Source organism: Oculina patagonica, chromosome 13, assembly GCF_052425735.1.
Source record: "Oculina patagonica isolate OP01 chromosome 13, crgOcupat, whole genome shotgun sequence".
In the NCBI taxonomy this organism is placed as follows: domain Eukaryota; kingdom Metazoa; phylum Cnidaria; class Anthozoa; order Scleractinia; family Oculinidae; genus Oculina; species Oculina patagonica.
The window spans coordinates 6,753,223-6,776,104 of record NC_135770.1 but is presented as its reverse complement, the minus strand read 5'-3'; the positions used below and the strand labels follow the sequence as shown (position 1 = coordinate 6,776,104).

The following is a 22,882-nucleotide window of genomic DNA, read 5'->3' as shown; positions in this document are numbered from 1 at the left end:
ATTAGAGCAACAAAACAGATAACCTATTTGACAGCCTTTTTCCACTCTTATCCTAAGAATGTATGATCGTATTAGAGTTTCTGACGAGATAAGTTTAATTTGCACTGTGCTGTATACTGAGGTGCTGAAAAATCAGTAAGCTATCAATTATTAACTTGACAAATTAAATATTCAATCTACCCCAATAATTCGAAACCCCGCTAACTCGAACGGTTTTTCGTTTCCCTTCAGAGTGCGAGTTACCGGGGTTCTACTGTATACAGCATGCACATTGTCAGCTTGTTAACAATCGCGTGTCAGTAGCGTTAAGAAAGAATTCGGAATTTGCGACTCGCGTTTCTTCTATAGTGACAGAGCACGATTTCTGCGAGATAGCACTCAGCGATATCATTTTTCACTTTGTATTTCTTGAAGCCATTTTCCCGTTTTTTCTCTCGGCAGACGACTGCTTGGCGCTCCAGTCATATCAGTCTCAGCTCTAGCCTCCCACGCAGTCGTTCTTAGGGGCGATCGTGTTTCACTCCTCCCTCCTGGGGAGGAGTGAAACACGATCGCCCCTAAGAACGACTGCGTGGGAGGCTATCTCAGCTCCTGACGCTCACCTTTCAAGACTCAACCAAGAGGACATTGCGAACTTATCTTCGCGTTTTTCAATTGTTTTGTACTCATTTAAAATTTTCCTTTTTCCCTGTTACAAAGGGCATATACCTGGCCTACCTCGCGTTTCTCTCTCAGTCACTCAAGTCTTTTTCGTCGGTTAAGAATTACCTAAGCATTCTCTCGCAAATCAATAAGTCTTAAGGTTATAGTTGCGCCATTATAGGCGATTACGACTCGCGCCTCGCAAACCGGTCCGCCAGAAGGCTTTTTAGGCGATTTCACCGCGCACAAGCACGCCATGAGTGTGGATACCCTTTTACAAATCTCACGCCAATTCGACTCTGGCAACGTTTTCCTGGCTCCGTTTTTTCGTTGCCTTTTTCTCTTTCTTACGGATATCTAATTTGGTTCTGCGCTCGCTTAGCGATCTTTCCCATCGCAATCCCCTTTTTCTTAGGCGCTCTAGTGTTAACTTTTCTTCTCGTGGTGCTGTCCTTTCGGTCACACGCACGAATACTTTACAATTTAATCAGCGTATTCTCGAAATTCCTCTTCCACTCATACCCAGATCCCCGCTATGTCCCGTTTCAGCCCTACGTGCTTATCTTCAGCGCGTCCCTGCAGAGCCATTTTCACCCCTTTTTGGTGTATACATTAATAATCAGTATCAGCCTATTTTAGCACACCATTATAACTCTTTCATTAAGAGAGCAGTTTCCAGTTTAGTGTTGGACTCAACAAATTACTCGTCCCACAATTATCGTCGCGGGGGTGCTTCATTCGCCTTCAATATCGCGCCCCTACCGAATTTATCAAGTCGCACAGCGACTAGCTTAGCGATGCTAATTTAGTGTATCTTACCATGTCAAATGACGAAAAGTTCAAAATCCTCGATTCCATCACCACCAAACTACGACACGTACAATAACACCATCTTTCCTTTTCCTGGCTTTGGGGTCCTAGCGGAACGACATCAATAAAGATTTGTCTGTTTGCCCAGCCAGTCTCTCCCTTGTGTCTATCGTGGTGTGTGATGGTAATTGAGGGTTTTGATACTTGGATCAAATACAGTAATTACTATGGTAACCCTGTCAGCGGTCATCCGCATTGTGATATATAGCATGCACCTTTTCAGCTTGTTAGCAATCGCGTGTCAGTAGCGTTAAGAAAGACCCAGCCCACCCTACCCATGGGTCTCTTTTCCTTAGCGGAACGACATCAATAAAGATTTGTTTCTTTTCCCAGCTAGTCTATCGTGGTGTGTGATGGTAATTAGAAGTGATTATCCATGAAGGTAATTATTTCGTTCTCTTAACCGGACCGTAACCAGAATTTTTAATGGGGGTGCGCTAGTCGGTACGGACGATCTCTTGAGCACCGCAGGCGCAATCTTCTAGGTGGGTTCGGAGGTATCCCTCCTCGAAAATTTTGGACACTTTTAAGTTATTTGAGATGGCATTATTTTTGTTTTGAACGCAGTTTGATAAGAAACTAGGCAGCCAAAGCGCAGACGTAGAAACCTGAATATTTCTGGATTTTTTTTTACAATTTTAAAGAATAACATAACACAACATAAAATAGCTACGTACGTACATCGTAACTCACACAGCACAAAAAAAGGAAGGCAGACACAAAAAGGTATCTTTACTAAGAAATATTACGTCTACTTTAAGCCAGCAATAGTCCAAAATGTGTTAAGAAACAAATCTTTAAATGGTGGTCCTTCGATTAAAGACAATCGAATTGGAGTAAATATCTTGACACCAAACAGGAACATAGCACATTGATAGGAAGAATGAAACAGCACTAGCCTGAAGGTTTGAAACTGATCCAATGCAAACTGAAACCAGAAAAAGGCTAAAGGACGTTTAGGCTCAGTGCCAACAAACACTGTGTTTTTGTCTGCCTTTGAGCGCACAGACACTAGTTGCGCTCTATATCGAAAACTTTTGTCAGTCAAAGCTTAATAGTTCTCGTAGGCTCTCCAGACGGTGTTATGGAGATATCAAAGACGACTCGCCTAGTCTCCAACACGGTGGTGTTTTCATCGATATTTCTCTCCGTTATTTGCTTCGCGGGATTGATTCACGTCGAGATCGAACTTCACGTTCATCGACAAATGCTTCAAGTCTTGAATCAACAAAGAGAAGAAAAGCTCGAGCTACGAAACACAGCAAACGACGAAAATGAGTCTGTGATGAAAATGTTACACAGTGATTCAAACAAAGGTGAGTAATGCAGTTATCGAGAAAATAGTTATATAGAAGGGTAATTTTATTTATCTAAAGAAGCTACAGCTGAAACTAAGGAAGTTGAAACTCGACGGCTGCGAATTGCCATCCCATGTTCTTATTTTGGGGAAAAAATTCCCAGCAATTTAGCGCCCCTATATTCTAGTAATAAGTTTTGCACAACAAGTTGTAAGTTTATAACTGAGTAAAAAATTGCGTTTTACATCTAAAATATGCGCCTTATCTTGTAAGACGGTATCAAGAAAAAATGTTATAAGAAAGTAATCCTTTCAGCATTAATAAATATTACATTAATGACTTCCTTTAAAGATCAATACCGAGTTACAAAAATTCGATGTCGCTACGGCTGAAGGCCTATTCATTAAGAATAGCATTCAGTAGAGACAGGCATTTAAGTAGCTGAATTAATATTTAACAATTGGTTCATGCTTTAGCGCTTGAGCGTGCTCCATCGAGTTTTATATAATAACCTGAATTCTACGCGCATTTTGATTGGTTCTTACTTATGATCTATCAGAGTACAGACACATGGATGACGTCACGCGGTGGTGTGACTCGCGCGCGTGATCAGAGTTCATAGTCCAAATCATAGTTGTCGGCAAAGTTTTTCAAACTTGCGAGGCCACAACAAAGCAAAAAAGTTCAGCTTAATTACAAATCTTCAGTGAGAAACAATACGCCAAGCATCGTTCACCTTTCGAAGCATTTAACTGGGCGAAACAAGCTTGAAGAAGACAGTGAATTATTCGAGAAATTATCCGAAATCTGTATGAAAGTTTGACCGATGTTGTACAGTTGGACGACGCCACGGAAAACAAACAAATTGCGGTTGAACGCTTCGGTTAATGCTTACAGATTTAAACAACTTTCCAAATCGGAATAAAGGTTAGTTTTTTCATTGACTTTCAATTGACCATTTTTCTGTTTAGGGACCATTCATTATTTATGCCAGGGGGTGGGCCGGCAAGATCTATCTTCAAGCAAAACAAAAGTTGTTGACCCCCTTCTAAGGAAAAGAAAAAAGGTCACGACCCCTCTACATGCAATGTGAAAAATAGATAGCCCCCCCCCCCCCCCTCTTCCCATGCCTGCAAAAAAAACCCACACACACAGAAACACATTTAGCCTTTATTTAACAACTATTTATCGAAGTGGAGGTGGCTTGTGAGGGATATTTTCCTTGCCGTTTTAGTATTGAAATATTGAGATAAAATAATCCTAAAAGAATGATTTTTAACTCATTTATTCCTGTCGTCGATTACAATTTTCCTGTGCAAGTTGCTCGCAGATGAATATAGCAAAGGATATCCCGAGTTTGAGTAGCCAGTCAGAAGGTGCCAACAACGCTATCCACTGCTTTAATTCATACTAAAAATAGTTATTTAATAATCACTTGCAATCAGTGAGAACAAAAATATATTTATTGTTTTCTAAAGAATTCACCATGGAAAAAGAACTAGTGCAAGATCATATGCTTCATCTTACTACAGAAGACAAAGAATCTTCACAAAAAGAACAGATTGAAAAATGGCAGCAGAGACAACAGAAAAGTTTCGAAAAATATAACTGTGACACTCCTTGAGATTGTCACACTGGTGAATTCCAGAAGCTAAAAATCCAAGAGCTGTATATCTAACTCACTTTAATCTTCTGTTGAAAGGCAAGAGAGATGATAAAGTCTGAAGGGTCATTGCAAATGTCTAAACAAACAGAAAGAAGCGCTCTACACATAGTTCCTTGGCAAGACCCAAAAATGTTATCAGACAATGAATCTAGTGATTCTGGTGAAGATAGCGAATGAAAACGTTGTTGTGCAGTACAGTAGTGCAGAGTACTCAGAGAGCGAGAACTATGTTGAGGAGACCAATGCAAAGGAAAATCTGGTACCAGCTTAACTGTTAATAACCTCGCTAAACTCGATCTGGACGTAATATTGAAACATCATTTTGTGATACCTTGACCATTTTCTGTATTAGCTTTAAACTGTAATGTATGATTATTACGTTTCAGAGACTCTTGACATTTTCCATTATCAGAAAGCAACAATGAAATTATCAAAAATAATAAAAGAAAAATACACATAAAAACAGATAGCCCCCCTCTTTGTATGCAGATTTCCTGATGGCCCCCCCTCTGAGTGTCCTGGATTTATCATGACCCACCCCCTATTCTTGCCGGCCCACCCCCTGGCGTAAATAATGAATGGTCCCTTATTCAATCGGATTAACAATGCTTCGTGTTAACGAAAACTTAATAGTGAAATCAAAACAACTTAGCTCATCGGTACGGCAGCATTGCTCACACAGAAGTGTGCTGAAGTCTTGTGTTATTATATAAAACAAATAGATTTCATTTTGCCGTGCGTCTGTTCAGTAATAGATCACAGAAGACGTCAAAATGTGGTATGAACATCAGTGACCCACTCGGCTAGCGCCTCGTGGGCCACTTCCCTGTTCATACCACATTTTGACGTCATCTGTGATCTATTACTGAACAGACGCACGGCAAAATGAAATCTATTTGTTAAATGGAGCACGCGGGAAGTTTGGAGAGCACGAAAGAAGCGTAAGAGTTGCCCGAGGCGATAGCCGAGGGCAACTCTAGCTTCTTGAGTGCTCTCCAAACTTCCCAAGTGCTCCATAACTCGATGGAGCACAGCTAAAAGCATGAACCAATTGTTTTATAACATTGCCGGTGGAATTATGCATCAAAACCGGCCGCGGGAAAAAAACTGTGTTTATTGTGTGCAGTGTGAGAACATAAACTTAGCGGTCGAGCAATAAATTACACATGTACAAGTTAACACGATTGGAGCAGTTTGTGTCAAATGGCTGATAAATTGACTAAGTTTATACGGTGGCAGAGCGAAAGAAAAAAATGACGAAAACAGCAAATACTGCTGTTGTTTCTGAGGTTAGTTTTCGCTGAATTAAAATTAAAATGTTTACTCCCGAGTAGCATGCGAACGCAGACGTATTTCCGGTTGTCGTTTCTCTCCACCGAAAACGAACAGCCGAACAGATTCCAAGGGTTAAAAGAGTCAAAGAATTCGGTTCCATGCTTAGTTTTAAGTATTTTTGTGGACCGATTTTATTTGTAATTGATGTAAATAAACATTTATTTTTGAAAACGGTAGTTGACTGAAGCGCCCGATGAAGTAAATTTTTCCCGAACGGCAAAATCACAACAGAGCCGTAGACGCTTTGGTGCAATGCTTAAAACGCGAAAACTTTCGTCAGGCAGCTAGTTTTTAGTGCCATCGAGCTGTTGTCATTCATGGTTGGCCCATTCTTTCACGTTAGGGCCGTGAAAAAATGATTTTCGTCCTTCGAGACTCGCACGTTAGTTGTTGTTGTTTGAATGAAGAAAAGCACACAAACAACTTTGACGGCAAAATCGAATTTATTTTCTCTTTCGCTCTCCGTCTCGTAATAAGATACAGCTTACCTTGTAGCTCGTATCCTTGGAAAAATATTGAAAGGATTCACTTTTCATATTCCGAAGATAATATGTCATCGCTTTCGCGAAACACAGCGTATGAACTTTACTCAGTGAGATTTTCACTAGTCGATTACGTCAGCAGCGTGCTCCATCGAGATTTTGAGCACGCTTACGTATACTGAATTTGATTGCTCGGCTCTGCTAGCTATGTTATAAAATGGTTTGGGTTTTTTTAGTACTGAAACACTAAGCACAAACATTTCAGTGAAGAATGAAAACCAAAGCCTAGTTTAAAAGTTGGTTTACCCCCAGAAACCTATTTTTACCTCTTGTACTACTCGCACTGCTTTTCAGTACAAGCCATACGCGTACGGTATTTGTTTTCCCGACAATTTCAGAACAAATCAAATCAGCGGTAATAATTTGAATAAGTTCCGATCTCGATTTATCTTGAAGGTCTTGTTAACCTTTTCAGGTTGTAAGTCACTGTCTTTTAACAACAATAACATTTATAATGCGCAAATTCCAGGAAATGTTCAAATGCGCATGACAAGATTAAAAACGGAAAAAAGGATAAAGAGCTAAAATTACAATTAAAAGTAAATAAACTTACAATAATTTAAAAAGAACCAGGAAAAAAATGCTTGATTTGAAAGGTGGGTTTTTAGCTTGGCTTTAAAAATACTAACGGTCCTGGCGCTTCTCATGTCAAATGGTAGCACATTGCATAGTTTCGTTGCAGCACAGGTAAAAGAACGGTGCAGCACAGGTAAAAGAATTTGACTGTGCACAGAAGGATAAACCCATGTAATTCCTCTGTGCATTGTCAAATTAAACCATTTGGTACGTAACCGAAGCTCTGAAAAGTCCGTTTAGTAGACTGAGTGAAACATCAACTAAGTCATTCTGTGATGTTCCTTGCAGGACAACACATTCGTAACAAACGCAACGTGCCGGAAACAACAGACAGGAAAACAAACACCAACGAAACCATCGCTCGTGAAGAAATCAGAAAACTGCAACTTGCATTGAGTAGCCTGGCCTGTATTGTCAATTGCCCCAAAAGCTTCAGGGGAAGACGAGGCAGGCCTGGTCCCAGAGGCTCTCCAGGCAAACATGGACCGCCCGGGCCGCAAGGACCACAAGGACCTAAAGGAAACCAAGGTACTCAGGGAATTCAGGGAACTCCAGGACCTAAAGGCGATCAAGGCCCCCAAGGACCCAAAGGTGATCCTGGTAAATCTATCTCAGCCCCTTCAATTGTGGCACCTCCATTGTCCATGGTGGCTAACGAAACTGGTACAGCCTCGTTTCAGTGTGAGGCTAAAGGAAACCCGGAACCTAAAGTCACGTGGCTGAAGCAGAATTCCAGTCTTGTCGACAACAAACGAGTTGTGTCATCACGTAGTGGCCTGATGATAACAGATGTGACGTCACAAGATGAAGGAGAGTACACTTGTGTAGCAAGGAATATTCTTGGAGAAATGACGTCATCGGCTTCGTTATCTGTTCAAGGTGGGTTAGAGCGGTTTTTTACTTGAGTGTCGAAAGTTAATTGCGTTTGCTTTGGTTTTGCATTGCTACGCTTACTGATTGGCTTAAAAATCTCGCGCCACTTTCTCAGCCAATCAGAACTAAAACCAAAACCAATCGTGACTCGCTCGCGCACGTTTTCCCGCGCTTCGTGCCGGCTACATGTATTTGCTTCGACTTTTGATTGGTTCACTGGATTGTCTGTGTCCTTTGTGATTGGCCAGAGTAATTACTTTGGTTTTGGTTTTACGACACTCAATTGAAAACTGCTCTATAAACATATTTATCAACTGTATTAAGATTTGTTTTCAATAATTTACATTTTTCGCTTCACGCTCGACGGACTCTGTGAAAAAATATTGACTGCTCGTAGTCTATAAGTTACATGATTGTACAGCTATTAGCTATAAAAGAGAGCTGTTGTTTGGGTAAAAAAAAAAACAGTAAATTTATCATCCATTAAAATTTAGTATTTCAGGCCAACATGTAGATTTGAAGAGAGTCCCCAATCTGTCAAGTTCACTCAATTGCTTCTTCCTTTTAGTTCAATGATTATCGTTTTATCAGTGTTGTTTGTTCTTTTTCTAATTTAGTTGCCGTCTTGATCACTCGGAAGCCCTCATCTGTCATCGTTGAAGAAGGACAGAACGTGAGCCTGATCTGCCAAGCTACTGGACAGCCGACACCAACAGTCACGTGGCAAAAAGCGTTCGGTCAAATGCCAAAAGGGAAGACTTCAGTTGTTGATGGGAATTTGACCATACACAATATAGCAAAAGCAGATAGTGGAGCTTTCGCATGCACAGTTAAGAATCTCCTTGGAGAAGACTCTGCTGCCGCCCAAATAATGGTTCTTGGCAAACTTAAATTTACGTTAACTTCTCCGGTGAAAGTTGTTGCATCCCTTTACAATTGTGTAACATTGCCTTGCACAGCTGAAGGCTCAGTTGATATCGATTGGAAAAGAGCTGGCCAAAGTCTCCCTCAGAATCATGTTCTTTATCCAAACGGAACTTTGCTTCTTCAAAGCGTTTCCACAAGTGATGCAGGGACTTATTCATGCGTGGCAAAAAATTCTCAGCGTTCAATCGAGGCAACTTCTGTTCTTGAAGTGTTCAATACACCCATGTCCTGCAGCAGTATAAAATCCGGCCGCGGTGGAAGCTCTTCCGGTACTTACATGATTGACCCTGATGGTAAAGGAGGCGTGACTCCTTTCAGTGTGTACTGTGACATGAGTGACAAGGGCGGTGTCGGCGTGACTGTCGTCAGTCACGACAGTGAGAGTAGAACCTATGCTGGTAACATTCCTGGATGTAGTGGTCGAGGTTGTTACAGTAAAGATGTGCTATACCCTGGAGTCAGCACCCCTCAGCTAGAAGCACTCACTCGAGTCTCACACAACTGTGAACAGTTTATCAAGTTTGAGTGCAATAATGACATCTTGTTTATTGAGAAAGGCTATGCTTGGTGGGTGTCACGTGATGGAACAAAAATGAACTACTGGGGCGGAGCTACAGGCCATGACAACATGTGCGCATGCGGAGTAACAAACTCTTGTGCTGGTGGTACAAAGTGTAACTGTGATAACTATGGCAAGGCCGGTTGGTTTGAAGACAGCGGTCTATTGACAGACAAGTCTGCTCTGCCTGTGACACAAATCAGACTGGGAGACTTGAATGGCTCAGACGAAGAAGGATACCATACATTAGGAAAACTGAAGTGTTATGGTCAGGCGTAAAAAAAAAAAGCTTGAGATCCCCACAGTTGCTTTACAAAACTAAGAGACCTCAGCGAGTTTGATAAATAGAACTTATATCATTGCATTTATCATCATCTATGCCTCAATTTATTAATTAATTTAGCGAACGTAAAGAGGAACACGTGATCATTTTCTTATAACTTTAAAAGTGGTATGGATTGAATAACACTTTATGCTTTAGCTTTAACAGTATTTAAACAAAGGAAAGACAATTAAATTTACCAGTTATGATAGTTTTTGAGAAAAATATTCCTTTAGATTTAATGGTATATGAAACTAAGACCGACACAGTTTATTGTCCCAACACTGTAATTTCCTATGTGTCAATAAACTCTTATTTCAGTGCAATTGGTGTAACATTGTCAAGCACATATACAATACCCTGCTAATTGTTTTTCATGTTATTTGACAAAGAAGAAAAATAAAATGTCTCCTAGACCAAGGCAATATATCTCCTTCCAGATTCAGAAATTCTTCCTCCTAAAGTTTTTTTTTTCTGAAGGTCCCAATATAGAACTTGAATACTCCAAAAGTTCTGCTAAAAGATAATTTCAAATCCCCTGCTGCCACTCGCCCTCCCCGTCTCGAAATACTTAGTTAACTAGGTTGTCCCCGCCTCTTTGTGTTCTTTCTGATGCAAAAATATTATTACGCAAAAACTCCGATATTGCGAAAATGAATTTCATGTTTTTCTATTTCCCTTCACCTTGGGAACCCCTGTTTTTACCCTCTCGTCTCACATAAGGTTCCCACACGCTTTACTATAACAACCAGGTTTCCGCTACTGTCTGGAACGCTTATACACTACAAACGTGTGTGTGAGTTCGGTAGGCGAATCACGCTCCAGATAACATGCACGAAAATCGCGCGCCGATCATTGCCCCACCCTTATTCGCAGGCACGACGTTGTTCCCTTCCTTGCAACACTCATCGGAAAATTGCGCGTCGATCAAGACGAAAGATTATTTTTCAGTCCAGACATGTACTGAAGGTACGCTTTCCCTTTAAAACTATTGCGGGCATGTCGATGCAGGAATATTGAGTAAAATAATAAATGGGAAGCACTTATTAGCTTTTTTTGGGGGGAAAAGAAAGAAAAAACACGTCGGAGGGAAAAAATACCACGTGCTTGCCCGCCTGGGTGTTGAACTTTCGCCCTCCCTGCCGACCGCATGGAACACATAGGTCTGCAACGCGTACATGTGTCTAGAGCGTTATATCGGGAGTCAGTGCAGCGATTTGGCAATAGTTTTAAGAAGTTTAAAGAAGAGATAGCAGAAACAGCAATTTTTTACGTTTGGTTAGTCAAACCACATACTATTTTCAACCTTGAGAAGTACCAGATACTGGAGAAAATTAATGTAAACAGTGAATTTATGGGGGGGTTGGGAGCGGGAGAGAGGTGCAGGTGCAGGGCATGCCCTAGAAAATAATTCACACCCTTATAAGTACTGAGCATTCCTTGCTGACTATACCTCGGACAATATAAACCTTTTTTACCCCAAAACACCACGTATCGTCCTCCTCCGCTCTTTCTAGCCATTGGCTATTACTAGAATTCATACATATTCCTAAACAAAGGGCAAAATATGTCCAGTTCTGGCCCTCTCTCTCTCTCTCGGTCACGCAATGACGTTGCGTGAGTCGAACTGGACTAAGGGCAAAATATGTCAATCTACATTGTATATTCACACTACAAATATTTTAAAGCAATATTCCGCTGGGTTGGTGTATAGACTCCGACCGATCCTCTTAAATTTTAGCAAACAATTTAAGTAACCCGATGTAACGAATCCCTTTATAACGAAGCCCCAGCCAACGTTATACTAACAGTGAAATGTACTGGGACATCACTCCGGTATAACGAACCCGTAACATAACAAGCACAATTTTCCAGTCCCTTGGTAAGTCGTTATATTGCGCGATCTTACTGTACTGTAGAATACAACTTTTCACCGATGCCCCCACCCCACACCTACAGGAACATGACACATGGACAGGAGAAATGACAGAGCTCTAGCCTAAGTTTGAAACTGATCCAATGCAAGCTGAAACCAGAAAAAGGTCAAAGAAGGGTTAGAGCGCAGCGCCAACAAACACTGTGTTTTTTTTTTTGTCTGCCTTCGACCACACGGGCACAAGTTTCGCTCTATATCGAAGACTTTTGTCAAAGCTTGATAATTCTCGCAGCCTCCCCAGACGGTGTTATGGAGATATCAAAGAGTCGCCCAGTGCCCAACACGGTGGTATTTTCATCGATATTTCTCACCGTTATTTGCTTCGCGGGATTGATTCACGTCGAGATCGAACTTCATGTTCATCGACAAATGCTTCAAGTCTTAAATCAACAAAGAGAAGAAAAGCTCGAGCTACGAAACACAGCAAACGACGAAAATGAGTTTCTGATAAAAATGTTACATAGTGATGCAAACAAAGGTGAGTAATACAGTTATCGAGAAAATAGTTGTTTACAAGGAATTTTATTCATCTAAAGAAGCTTAACAGCTGAAACTAAGGAGGTTGAAACATGACTCCTGTGAACCGCCATCCCGTGTTCTTATTTTGGGAAAACAATCCAGAGTATTTTAGTCTATATTCCAGAAATAACTTATACACGATAAGTTAAGTTAGGTAAAATCATTAAGAATAATGCCAGCATTTAATTAACATTTGCCCGGTAGTTAAAGTTAGCCTACAGAAGACTGTTCTGCCTTACGTCCTAGCGCAGTAACATAAGAAATGTTTGAAGCATTTGTGTCCTTTCTTTGAGCGACTGTCAGCATTTCAGGAAAGACATTGAAGCATCGAACAGCAACATTCCCACAACATTTCAGTCAAAAGAGAAAAGGCCTATTATTTTAAAAGCTAGTTTACTGGCTAGAATTAGATATGAACACGTGCGAGCTCGAGAGCAATTAATCACGCTGGTAGTCAGTCAATAATCAGTACAAGCCATACGGTTAGTTTGATTCTCTGCCAAATTTGAAAGAAATCAAATTAGGCTATATCAATTTGTCCACCTCAGTTCCGATCTTGATTAATCACCTGGCTGTTGCAAACTTTATCAGATTCTTAGAATCTATCGACTTCTTTAACTTATGCAATCTTTTTGTTCACTTCTAAATTAGACTCAGTTGGGAACGAAAGTCGTTGAATCGACTGAGTGAAATATTAACTCAGACGTGTATTAAATTCATTGTAAATTGTTTCTTTCAGAGCTACGCGTTCGTTATAAAAGAGATGTGGAAACTACAAACAAGAAATCAAATGCCAGTGAAACCATCGATCGTAAAGATATCAGAAACTGAGGTGCTACTAGCTATAAGTAGCCTGGTCTGCAATGCTCAATGCCCCAAAAGCATCAGGGGAAGACGAGGCAGGCCTGGTCCCAGAGGCTCTCCAGGTAAACATGGACCGCCCGGGCCGCAAGGACCACAGGGACCTAAAGGAAACCAAGGTACTCAGGGAATTCAGGGAACTCCGGGGCCTAAAGGCGACCAAGGCCCCCAAGGACCCAAGGGCGATCCTGGTAGATCTATCTCAGCCCCTTCAATTGCGGCACCTCTGATGTCCATGGTGGTGAACGAAACTGATACAGCCTCGTTTCAGTGCGAGGTTGAAGGAAACCCGGAACCTAAAGTCACGTGGCTGAAGCAGAATTCCAGTCTTCTCGCGGGCAAACAAGTGGTGCTGTCACGTGGTGGTCTGATGATTACAGATGTGATGTCACAAGATGAAGGAATGTACACTTGTGTGGCAAGAAATATTCTTGGAGAAATGACGTCATCGGCTATGTTGTCAGTTCAAGGTGGGTAAGAAATATTACATTTATCAACTTTATCGAGGTTGTATTTGCAATTAGTAACATGGCTGTACAGCTATTAGCTATAGAAGAAAGTTATCGTCTGGGTGAAAACTCAAGTAAATTGTTCATCTATAAGAATAAAGTATTTCTGGCCAACATGTCACAAGGAGAGAGTCCCGGGTCTGTCAAGTTCTCCCAACCCAATCGTTTTGTTACTGTTGTTTTTGTTTCCTCGATTTAGTTGGCGCTGTGATCACTCGGAAGCCCTCATCTGTCATCGTTGAAGAAGGACAGAACGTGAACCTGATCTGCCAAGCTACTGGTCAGCCGACACCAACAGTCACGTGGCGAAAAGCGTTCAGTCAATTGCTGCCAAAAGAAAAGACTTCAGTTGTTGATGGAAAATTGACCATACGCACTATAGCAAAATCTGACGGTGGGACGTACGCCTGCTCAGCAAAGAATCTCCTTGGAGAGGATTCCGCTACTGCACAAGTGACAGTAATAGATGAACTCAAATTTTCCTTATCCCCTCCAGTGAAATCTGTTGCATCCCTTTACAGTAATGCGATACTGCATTGCACGTCTCAGGGCTCGGTGCACATTGGTTGGAAAAGAGCGGGCCAAAATCTCCCTCAGAATCATGTTCTTTATCCAAACGGAACTTTGTTTCTTCAAAGCGTTTCCACAAGTGATGCCGGGACTTATTCATGCGTGGCAAAAAACTCTCAGCGTTCTATCGAGGCAACATCTGTTCTTGAAGTGTACAAAGCACCAATGTCCTGTAGCAGTATAAAATCGGGACGCAGTGGAAGCTCTTCAGGTAATTACTTGATTGACCCTGATGGCCAAGGAGGCGTGACTCACTTTAGTGTGTACTGTGACATGAGTGACAAGGGCGGTTTCGGCGTGACTGTCGTCAGTCACGACAGTGAGAGTAGAACCTATGCTGGTAACATTCCTGGATGTGGTGGTCGAGGATGTTACAGTAAAGATGTGCGATACAATGGAGTCAGCACCGCGCAGCTAGCAGCACTCACTCGAGTCTCACACAACTGTGAACAGTTTATCAAGTTTGAGTGCAATAATGAAATCCTGTTTATTGAGAAAGGCTATGCTTGGTGGGTGTCACGTGATGGAACACGGATGAACTACTGGGGCGGAGCTACAGGCCATGACAAGATGTGCGCATGCGGAGTAACAAATTCTTGTACTGGTGGTACAAAGTGTAACTGTGACAACAGTGGCAGAGGTTGGTATGAGGACAGCGGTCTATTGACAGACAAGTCTGCTCTGCCTGTGACACAAATCAGACTGGGAGACTTGGATCAGTCAGACGAAGAAGGATATCATACATTAGGAAAACTCAAGTGTTATGGTCAGGCGTAAGATTAATAGCTTGACATAACTGACAGCTGCTTTACAACGCCAACAGACCTCATAAGTATGATAAAGAGAACTTATATGACTGCATTTTTAATTTTTCATCATGTATACCTCAGTTTATTAATTAATTTAGCGAAAGTAAAAAGGAGTTCATGTGATCTTACTCAAATAGTATGAATGAATAGCACTTTATGCTTTAGCTTTAAGGTATCACGGAAGGGAAATTGGCGCTTTCGTTCCAAGTCAAATTGTGTGCAAACCATCAATGGTAACCCCAATAAAGTATGTATTTTCTGAAACCTTATTGAATAAGATTGTAATTTTGGATTTTTGTTTACATCATATAGACCATAATAAGCAACGTCAGCATTTTGTTTGCAATTATGACGTTGCACAACTGAAATTTGATCTACATATATTGGTCTAGAAAAACGGTGTCTCAGATTTTTCTAAAAACAAAATGCTGATAAACAAAATGCTGATGTTGCTTATTATGGTCTATATGATCAAAACAAAATCCAAAATTACAATCTTTATTCAATAAGCGTTCAGAAAATATATACTTTATTGGGGTTACCATTGATGGTTTGCACACAATTTCACTTGGAAAGGAAAGGCCAATTTCCCTTCCGTGACACCTTAACATCATTTAAAAAAACAAAAGACAATTGAAAGAAAGATGTAAATAAATTACAGAAGGCTTACGACACACGTCTCTGAAATGAAAGAAAATTCCAGCTGAAATGAAAGAAATTTACCAGTTAATATGATAGCATTTTAGAAAAATATTCCTTTAGTTTTAATGTAGATGAAACTAAGACCGACCCAACAGTGTAGCTTCCAAATTGTTAATAAACTCTTATTTCAGTACAATTGCTGTAACAAAGACAAGCACAAATACAACGCCCTGCGTATTCTTCTTCATGTTATTTGAAAAGAAGAAAGAACGCTCCGAGACCAAAGTTATGTAACTAAGCCCGGATATCGATTTCGTTTACATTTATCTCTCAAGGTCCCAATAAAGAACTTGAGTAACTCCGAGGCTAAAAAGTTGAATTTTACTGACATTATTCCGCACAGGGAACCTTGAGTAAAACATATGGGATAAGGGAATTTCAGATCCCCTGCTGCCACGCCCACCCCCTTTCCCCTCTCCATATATACTTAGTTGACTATGAGGTTCCCGCCTCTTTGCCTTCTTTCTGATGCAGAAATATTACGCAAAAATTCCAATATTGTGAAAATAAATTTTCATTTCCCTCCACCTTGGAAACCCCTCTTTTCATCCTCCCGTCTTCCGCCTCAATTAACGTTCCCACTCGCTTTACTATAGCTACCAGGTTCACGCTCCTTCTCCTTGAACGCCTATACACTACAAAAGTGTGTGTGAGTTCGCTAGGCGAATCACGCCATGCCACAGACGCGAAGGAACCTTCGCGAAAATTACACGCCAAGCATTGCCCCACCCTTATTGGCAGGCACGACGTTGATCCCTGCAACAATAATCGGAAAATTGCACGTCGACCACGACGATAGCGTATTTTTAATCCAGAAATGTACTGAAGGTGCGTTTTCCCCCTTGGCAAAAATTCATACATATTCCTAAACAAAGGGCAAAATAAGTCCAGTTCTGGCATGGCCCTCTATCTCTCTCTGTCACGCAACGTTGTTGCGTGAGCCGAAATAAAGAGAAAATCTGCAACTCTACTTCGCGACATTGTTATTCACACTGACAAATACTATAGAGGGTAGCAAAGGGTTTATACGTGACACGTGAAAAGGGCAAAAATTTGTCCGTGACGCGTGAAAATAGGGTAAAAATTATACCGTGACGCGTGAAAATAGCTAGAAAAAATACGGGATTCGTGAATTCTGCTGTTTCAAGTGAACGTGACGCGTGAATTTGGTTAAAATTTGTGTGTGAAACGGGATCACGACACCCCCTTTGCTACCCTGACTATTTAACAATTATTCCATGAGCCCGCGTTGGATACGAGGTAGTAAATAGCCAACGAGGCGCGAAGCGCCGAGTTGGCTATAACGACTCGTATCCAACAAGGGCGAATGGAATAATTGTTTTATTAAATTGTTCTCAAGTTTAAATCGACTGGACATTTCATTTTGATGTAAACGAAGTGATAGTATGAGAAGGCGCGAAAATTTCAGGCGCGGTGTTCACTTCTTGAGTTGAATGAAACTTACGAGGGAAGCGAGTGAGAGAGCTTTCTTCCCAAGATTTTCCTCGAACAATCCCCTCTAAAGTCGTCTAAATATCCTGGAAATTGTGACAACAGTTAAGATTTACAAGAAGATCCGAAGCAAAAACTTTCTGGAAACTGCAAGTCTTGTGCAAGTCGAACGAAGCAAGTGTTTTTAATACATTGTACTTCTTTACGGCTCCACGGCTGTCATCAAGACTTCTATATTATTTGAAGCGAAATTGAGCTCAAAGTCGAACTGGTTTATTGAAGTGTAAAAGTACAAAACCAAGATTGAAAGGTAACAAACTTTACTAAAGTGCTGAGCCTAGTTTTATGACGTACACTGAATGAAACTGTGCCAGTTTGCCGTTCTTTCGTAAATTATTTGCTGCTTTTCTACTTTATTCACTCGCTCTTGTTGTGCGTATTAAAAACTTTTCGCATCAATCCTTTTGTTTTGCGTAGTTAAATTTACTATGGCATTTCTGTGGTTTCTCTAGGCACCGCTAATTATTTCTTGTTCATAAAGCTCGCCAAATTTGCTGGTTAAAACCATTTTTTTTTTTAAGGAACTGTCGCTTCCTGAAAATTTTAATTTACGCTAAGCGGCACTTGCCACACTCATTTCCCATATAAGGTCAAACATAGGTATACGAGCTGACGACCGGGATTCAGTAAACCAATCAGAAAGCTAGAAATGCAATATCCGAGGTTGAGAATTTAATAAAAAGCAATATACCACTAGGTGTATAGACTCCGACCGATCCTCTCACATTTTTGTAAACAATTGAACCCGATGTAACGAATCCCTTTATATAAAGGAAGCCCAAGCTGGTATAAAACAAACGGCCAACGTTACCCTAACAGTGAAATGTTTTGGGACAACACTCCGGTATAACGAACCCGTAAAAAGAGCACAATTTCCTAGGACCTTGGTAAGTCGTTATATTACGATCTTACTTTACTATCGAGGAGGCCATTCCCTCGCTCAATACCCCTACCCCAAACCTCAGAAACATAGCAAATTGACAGCAACAATGAACCAGCTCAAGCCCAAAGGTTTGAAACTGATCCAATGTAAACTGAAGCCGGAAAAAGGTCAAAGAAGGGTCAGAACTCAGTGCCAACATTGTGTTTTGTCTGCCTTTGAGAGCACAAGCACAAGTTTCGCTCCGTATCGAAGACTTTTGTCAAAGCTTGATAATTCTCGCAGCATCTCCAGACGGTGTTATGGAGATACCAAAGACACGCCCGGTCTCCAACACGGTGGTATTTTCATCGATATTTCTTTCCGTTATTTGCTTCGCAGGATTGATTCACGTCGAGATCGAACTTCACGTTCATCGACAAATGCTTCAAATCTTGCATCAACAAAGAGAAGAAAAGCTCGAGCCACGAAACACAGCAAACGACGAAATCGAACTTGTGATGGAAATATTACACGGTGATTTAAACGAAGGTGAGTTATTTAGTGATCGAGAAGATAGTTATAAAAGAGGAATTTTATTTATCTAAGAAAACGACAGCTGAAACTAAGGAAGTTGAAACATAATTCCTATGAATCGCCATCCCATGCTATCAGTTATTTTGTAAAAATAATTCCGAGCATTCTAGCGCCCCTATACTCTAGTTTAAGTAATATAATTCATGCACAACAAATTTCTAGTCTATATTAACTGAGTAAAAAATTGCGTTTTACATTTAAAAAATGCGCTTTTTTAAACGATGGCGTGACATCGCTTTTATGCCATCGCACGATCGGTTCGTTTTGTCTGTTTGGCCCGATCGAACAGAAATCAAATTTAACTTAACAAGAAATCGCCGCGTAAAACACAAAAGCAAAATACTTCTGTGCAGTTAGAATGGAAAACTACAATGTATGAACGAAAGAGACTTATTATATATGATGGAATCTATTAGATTGAGTTGGCAGAAATTTCTAATTCTTAAAATACAAAGGGCCGCTGTGAGCAAGAGACCGTTTGACCTTAAAAGCTTGCTCGCGCGTATCGTATGTCGTTTATCCGTGATATCACACTGCAGTATAACGCAATCTTTGTTGAGACAACATAGGGAAATCTAAATAAATAATAAAAATATAAAATAAAGTATTACTGTTGTTCAATTGAGCAAATCTACGAAGAAAATGTATTATTTGCATCCTTGGTCTGTGAATTCATATTAAACAACTTCATTTATTTAAATTCCATCAGATCCTCGGACTATACTATTTATACAATCACTAACATTGCTTCTTGTGTTAAAATAAATGGCACGCAATGCATGCAGAAGCGATGACGTTTCACAAAGGGTCTTGGAAATTTGTCAAAAATTAACGCAAATAAAAGTTCAGTGGAAGCTCGCTTTACGGCACCCGCTTTATACGGACAGTTTTGTTTGTCCATACATTTTCTCTAACATTAACCCGCTTTTTATGGGCAACCGTTAAGTAACGGACAACGGACACTTTCTTCTGTGACCCAAGTGAAACGTTCTCATACAAAGTTAACCTCGCTTTATGGACACTTTTCAATCACTGCTTATATTATCTTTGCACCATACATTTTTCCGTTTGTAGCCAACGTGTGCTTATTGCACCCCGTTAAAATAATATAATTTCTACAGGCGTTCCGTTTTATTCTAGTTGCGTTACGTTGTAGCGTGACTTTCGAGCTCTTGTTGCGAGCGACCAGACATGCAAGGTCAAGTTCTATCTCTGACCGGACCACACAGGCCCATTGTATTAAAAAATCTCTTATGAAATTTCGAGCGACTGCGTAGAGCATATAAACAGTGATTTTAAATGCTGATTTTAAATGGAGAACACGGCGCCAGATAGAAGAAATCTGTTCCATACGTTTTGGGGTTACTGTCCCTTCTTCAGTGGAAAAAAGTGAGCTGGAATTTCAATTTTTTCCACTGAAGAATGGGCCGTAACCCCGAAACGAATGCAACATATTTCTGCTATCTGGTGCATTGTTCTTGTTTACATAGGCCAATCGTGCAGATGTCTGTTTACTGAATCTAATAAAACTTGTCAAATATAATTTAACTATAATTTGTCTCTTTCGTTTATATCATTATTAGTTCTTTCTTACTTCCCAGGAGTATTTTGCTTTGTGTTTTTCGCGGCGATTTCTTGTAGTGCTAAACTTGATCTTTGTTCTTCCTGTAGTTAGTTTCCAGTCCTATTCGGTCGTTCGATCGGCCCGGACAGAACCGATCGAAGGGCTCCAACACGTCATCCCTTAAAAATGTAAGATGCAGTTGGATAACAGTCATTTCGACACACAAGGTGTCAGCTACTATTATTTACTTTAAGTTTTCCTCAAAATTATGTAAGACCCCTCGTGAAACGCCATCGCTTCTGCATGCATCGCGTGCCAGTTATCTTGTAAGACGGTATCAAGAAAATATGTTATTAAAAGGTAATCCGTTCAGCATTAATAAATATTTCATACAACTTCCTTTAAAGATAAAACTGAGTGACGAAAATTCGGTGTCGCTATGGCTGAAGGCCTACCCAAGAAAGCCAACTCAGTACTGCTTTAGTAAGGCAACAACATTAAAAATAGCAATCAGTGACATTTTTGCGCGACGCTTTAAGTTAGCCTACAGAAAAACAAGAAGAGAGACAGGCATTTTAATAGTGGTTGTTTTTTTTTTTCAACAACTGTCGGTATTTTTTTAAGAAATTAAAACACTGAGCACGTGCACAAGAATTTCAGTGAAGAGTGAAAAGCAAAAGCCTAGTTTAATAGTATGTTTACTGGCCAGAAGTCTATTTTAAAGCACATGTACTACTCGCATTGTTTTTCAATACAAGCCATACCGTTAGTTTGTATCTCTACCAAATAAGGCGATGTCAATTTGAATAAGTTCCAATGTCGATTTATCACTAAGGTCTTGTTAACCTTTTCAGGTTGTAAGTCACTTTCCACCTGTTTAACTCATGCAATCCTTCTGTGCACTTCAAATTAGTCTTTTTGGTGCGTAACGAAACCTCTGAAAAGTCCGTTTAATTGTCGGAGTGAAACATCAACTAAGTAGCTATAGATTCATTTTGTGACGTTTCTTGCAGGACTACACATTCGTAACAAACGCCATGTGCCGGAAACAACAGAAAAGAAAACCAATGCCAGCGAAACCATCGATCGTGATGACATCAGAAAGGAAGTGCAAATTGCACTAAGTAGCGTGGTCTGTAATGTCAAATGTCCCAAAAGCATCAGGGGAAGACGAGGCAAGCCTGGTCCCAGAGGCTCGCCAGGTAAACATGGACCGCCCGGGCCACAAGGACCACAGGGACCTAAAGGAAACCAAGGTACTCAGGGAATTCAGGGAACTCCGGGACCTAAAGGCGACCAAGGCCCCCAAGGACCCAAGGGCGACCCTGGTAAATCTATCTCAGCCCCTTCAATTGTGGCACCTCCGATGACCATGGTGGTAAACGAAACTGGTACAGCCTCGTTACAGTGTGAGGCTGAAGGAAACCCGGAACCTAAAGTCACGTGGCTGAAACAGAATTCCAGTCTTGTCGCGGACAAACGAGTTGTGCCGTCACGTGGTGGTCTGATGATAACAGAGGTGACGTCACAAGATGAAGGAATGTACACTTGTGTGGCAAAAAATATTCTTGGTGAAATAACATCTTCTGCTTTGTTATCTGTTCAAGGTGAATAGTGTTATAATTGTAAAGTAGAATAATGACATTTCCAGTAATGTTTGAAAATAAAGCAAGAAATTAATCAGTGCTTGAACGAAATTGAAACCCATTTCCTCTGTGTTGTCAATGAGTCACGGGTTCAAATTCCGTTATTAAAGCCCTAATTTTTTTGGTTCTTTTTGCAATGTCTTAAATTGCAAATGCAACTGCGAGTATTGTGTTTTCAGTTGATACGTATATGATTCATTGATACACACCATTGTCAGTGCTATAATTGCCAGTAATGTTATTAAAACTTAATTAAAGCAGTAAAATGTTTGCATACAGCCTTTTTTGGGGTGCAAAAAAATCGAGTTAGGGAAGTGGTCATAACAAGTGTACTCGACGAGGACCCACCTTGTTAGAGGTAGGGGGGTTATGCAAGATACCACCTGTCCGATTAGCCAAATGGACAAAATTTATTGGCTTCAAAATATGAGCTAAGACTTTCATATTAGGTGTGCATGAAGCTTGATTGTTGGAGAAATGGCACAAGGATGTTTGATTATTTTTCTTAGTTTCTACTCCTGATAGAGTGGGGGCTATACAAACAAGACACCATCTTTTAAGGTGGGGAAGGGGGTACATGAAGACACCACCAATTTTTGCAGAGTGGTGGGTCCTGTCTGTGTACAATAGTTTTGACCAATTCCCTTAATTTATAACACATTAGAATGTAATATTTTTCACCGACAAACAGTTATGAAGTCTCTGTCAAGAGTTGGACAAGTGCCAGTTGATGGCGACATCAGTTCTCCGAGAAGTGAGTGAGCCCGCGGTTTTCGTCCCAGAGGTTGTTGACAAATGATGTATATGTACGCGCGATTGCTTTCGGAGTACTCGTGAGCGCTCACGCTAGTTTTTGATTAGATGAAATAATTCGGAAATTCTTCGAGTGCTTCAACAAACATTTGCCATTTGTCTGTTCATTTGTAAACGTTTTTTATTGGCTTTTTTTCTCAGTCTTGTTTTTTCTTGACCTTTTTTTCTTTTTTTTGTACATTTAGTTGGCGCGGTGATCACTCGGAAGCCCTCATCTATCATCGTTGAAGAAGGACAGATCGTGAGTCTGATCTGCCAAGCTACTGGTCAGCCGACACCAACGGTGACGTGGCGTAAGTGGTATAATAACGCAATGAAAAAGCGATTCAAGGTTGAAAAGAGAAAATGGTTATTCTCAATGTAACAAAAGCAGAC

The 22,882-nt window shown here is 40.6% G+C and overlaps 1 protein-coding gene and 2 pseudogenes across 3 annotated transcripts in view; all 3 read left to right on the top strand.

Moving 5' to 3' along the window:
• The first annotated feature begins 2,596 nt into the window (after window positions 1-2,596).
• LOC144634945 (uncharacterized) lies at window positions 2,597-9,914 on the top strand. Its single transcript, XM_078493996.1, has 3 exons — window positions 2,597-2,828; window positions 7,218-7,808; window positions 8,420-9,914. Exons 1-3 carry the CDS (start codon window positions 2,597-2,599, stop codon window positions 9,565-9,567), a joined length of 1,971 nt encoding a protein of 656 aa, XP_078350122.1. The 3' UTR covers window positions 9,568-9,914.
• Window positions 9,915-11,722: 1,808 nt separating this feature from the next.
• LOC144634935 (uncharacterized) lies at window positions 11,723-15,803 on the top strand (annotated as a pseudogene). Its single transcript, XR_013567284.1, has 3 exons — window positions 11,723-12,024; window positions 12,805-13,396; window positions 13,635-15,803. The product of XR_013567284.1 is annotated as an uncharacterized LOC144634935 (transcript).
• Window positions 15,804-18,154: 2,351 nt separating this feature from the next.
• The window catches only part of LOC144634936 (uncharacterized), a 153,404-nt pseudogene continuing 148,676 nt past the window's right edge, over window positions 18,155-22,882 (top strand). The window contains exons 1-3 of the transcript XR_013567285.1: window positions 18,155-18,439; window positions 21,062-21,655; window positions 22,693-22,882. The exon at window positions 22,693-22,882 is cut by the window's right edge and continues 1,941 nt beyond it. The product of XR_013567285.1 is annotated as an uncharacterized LOC144634936 (transcript). The remainder of the gene's footprint in view (window positions 18,440-21,061; window positions 21,656-22,692) is intronic.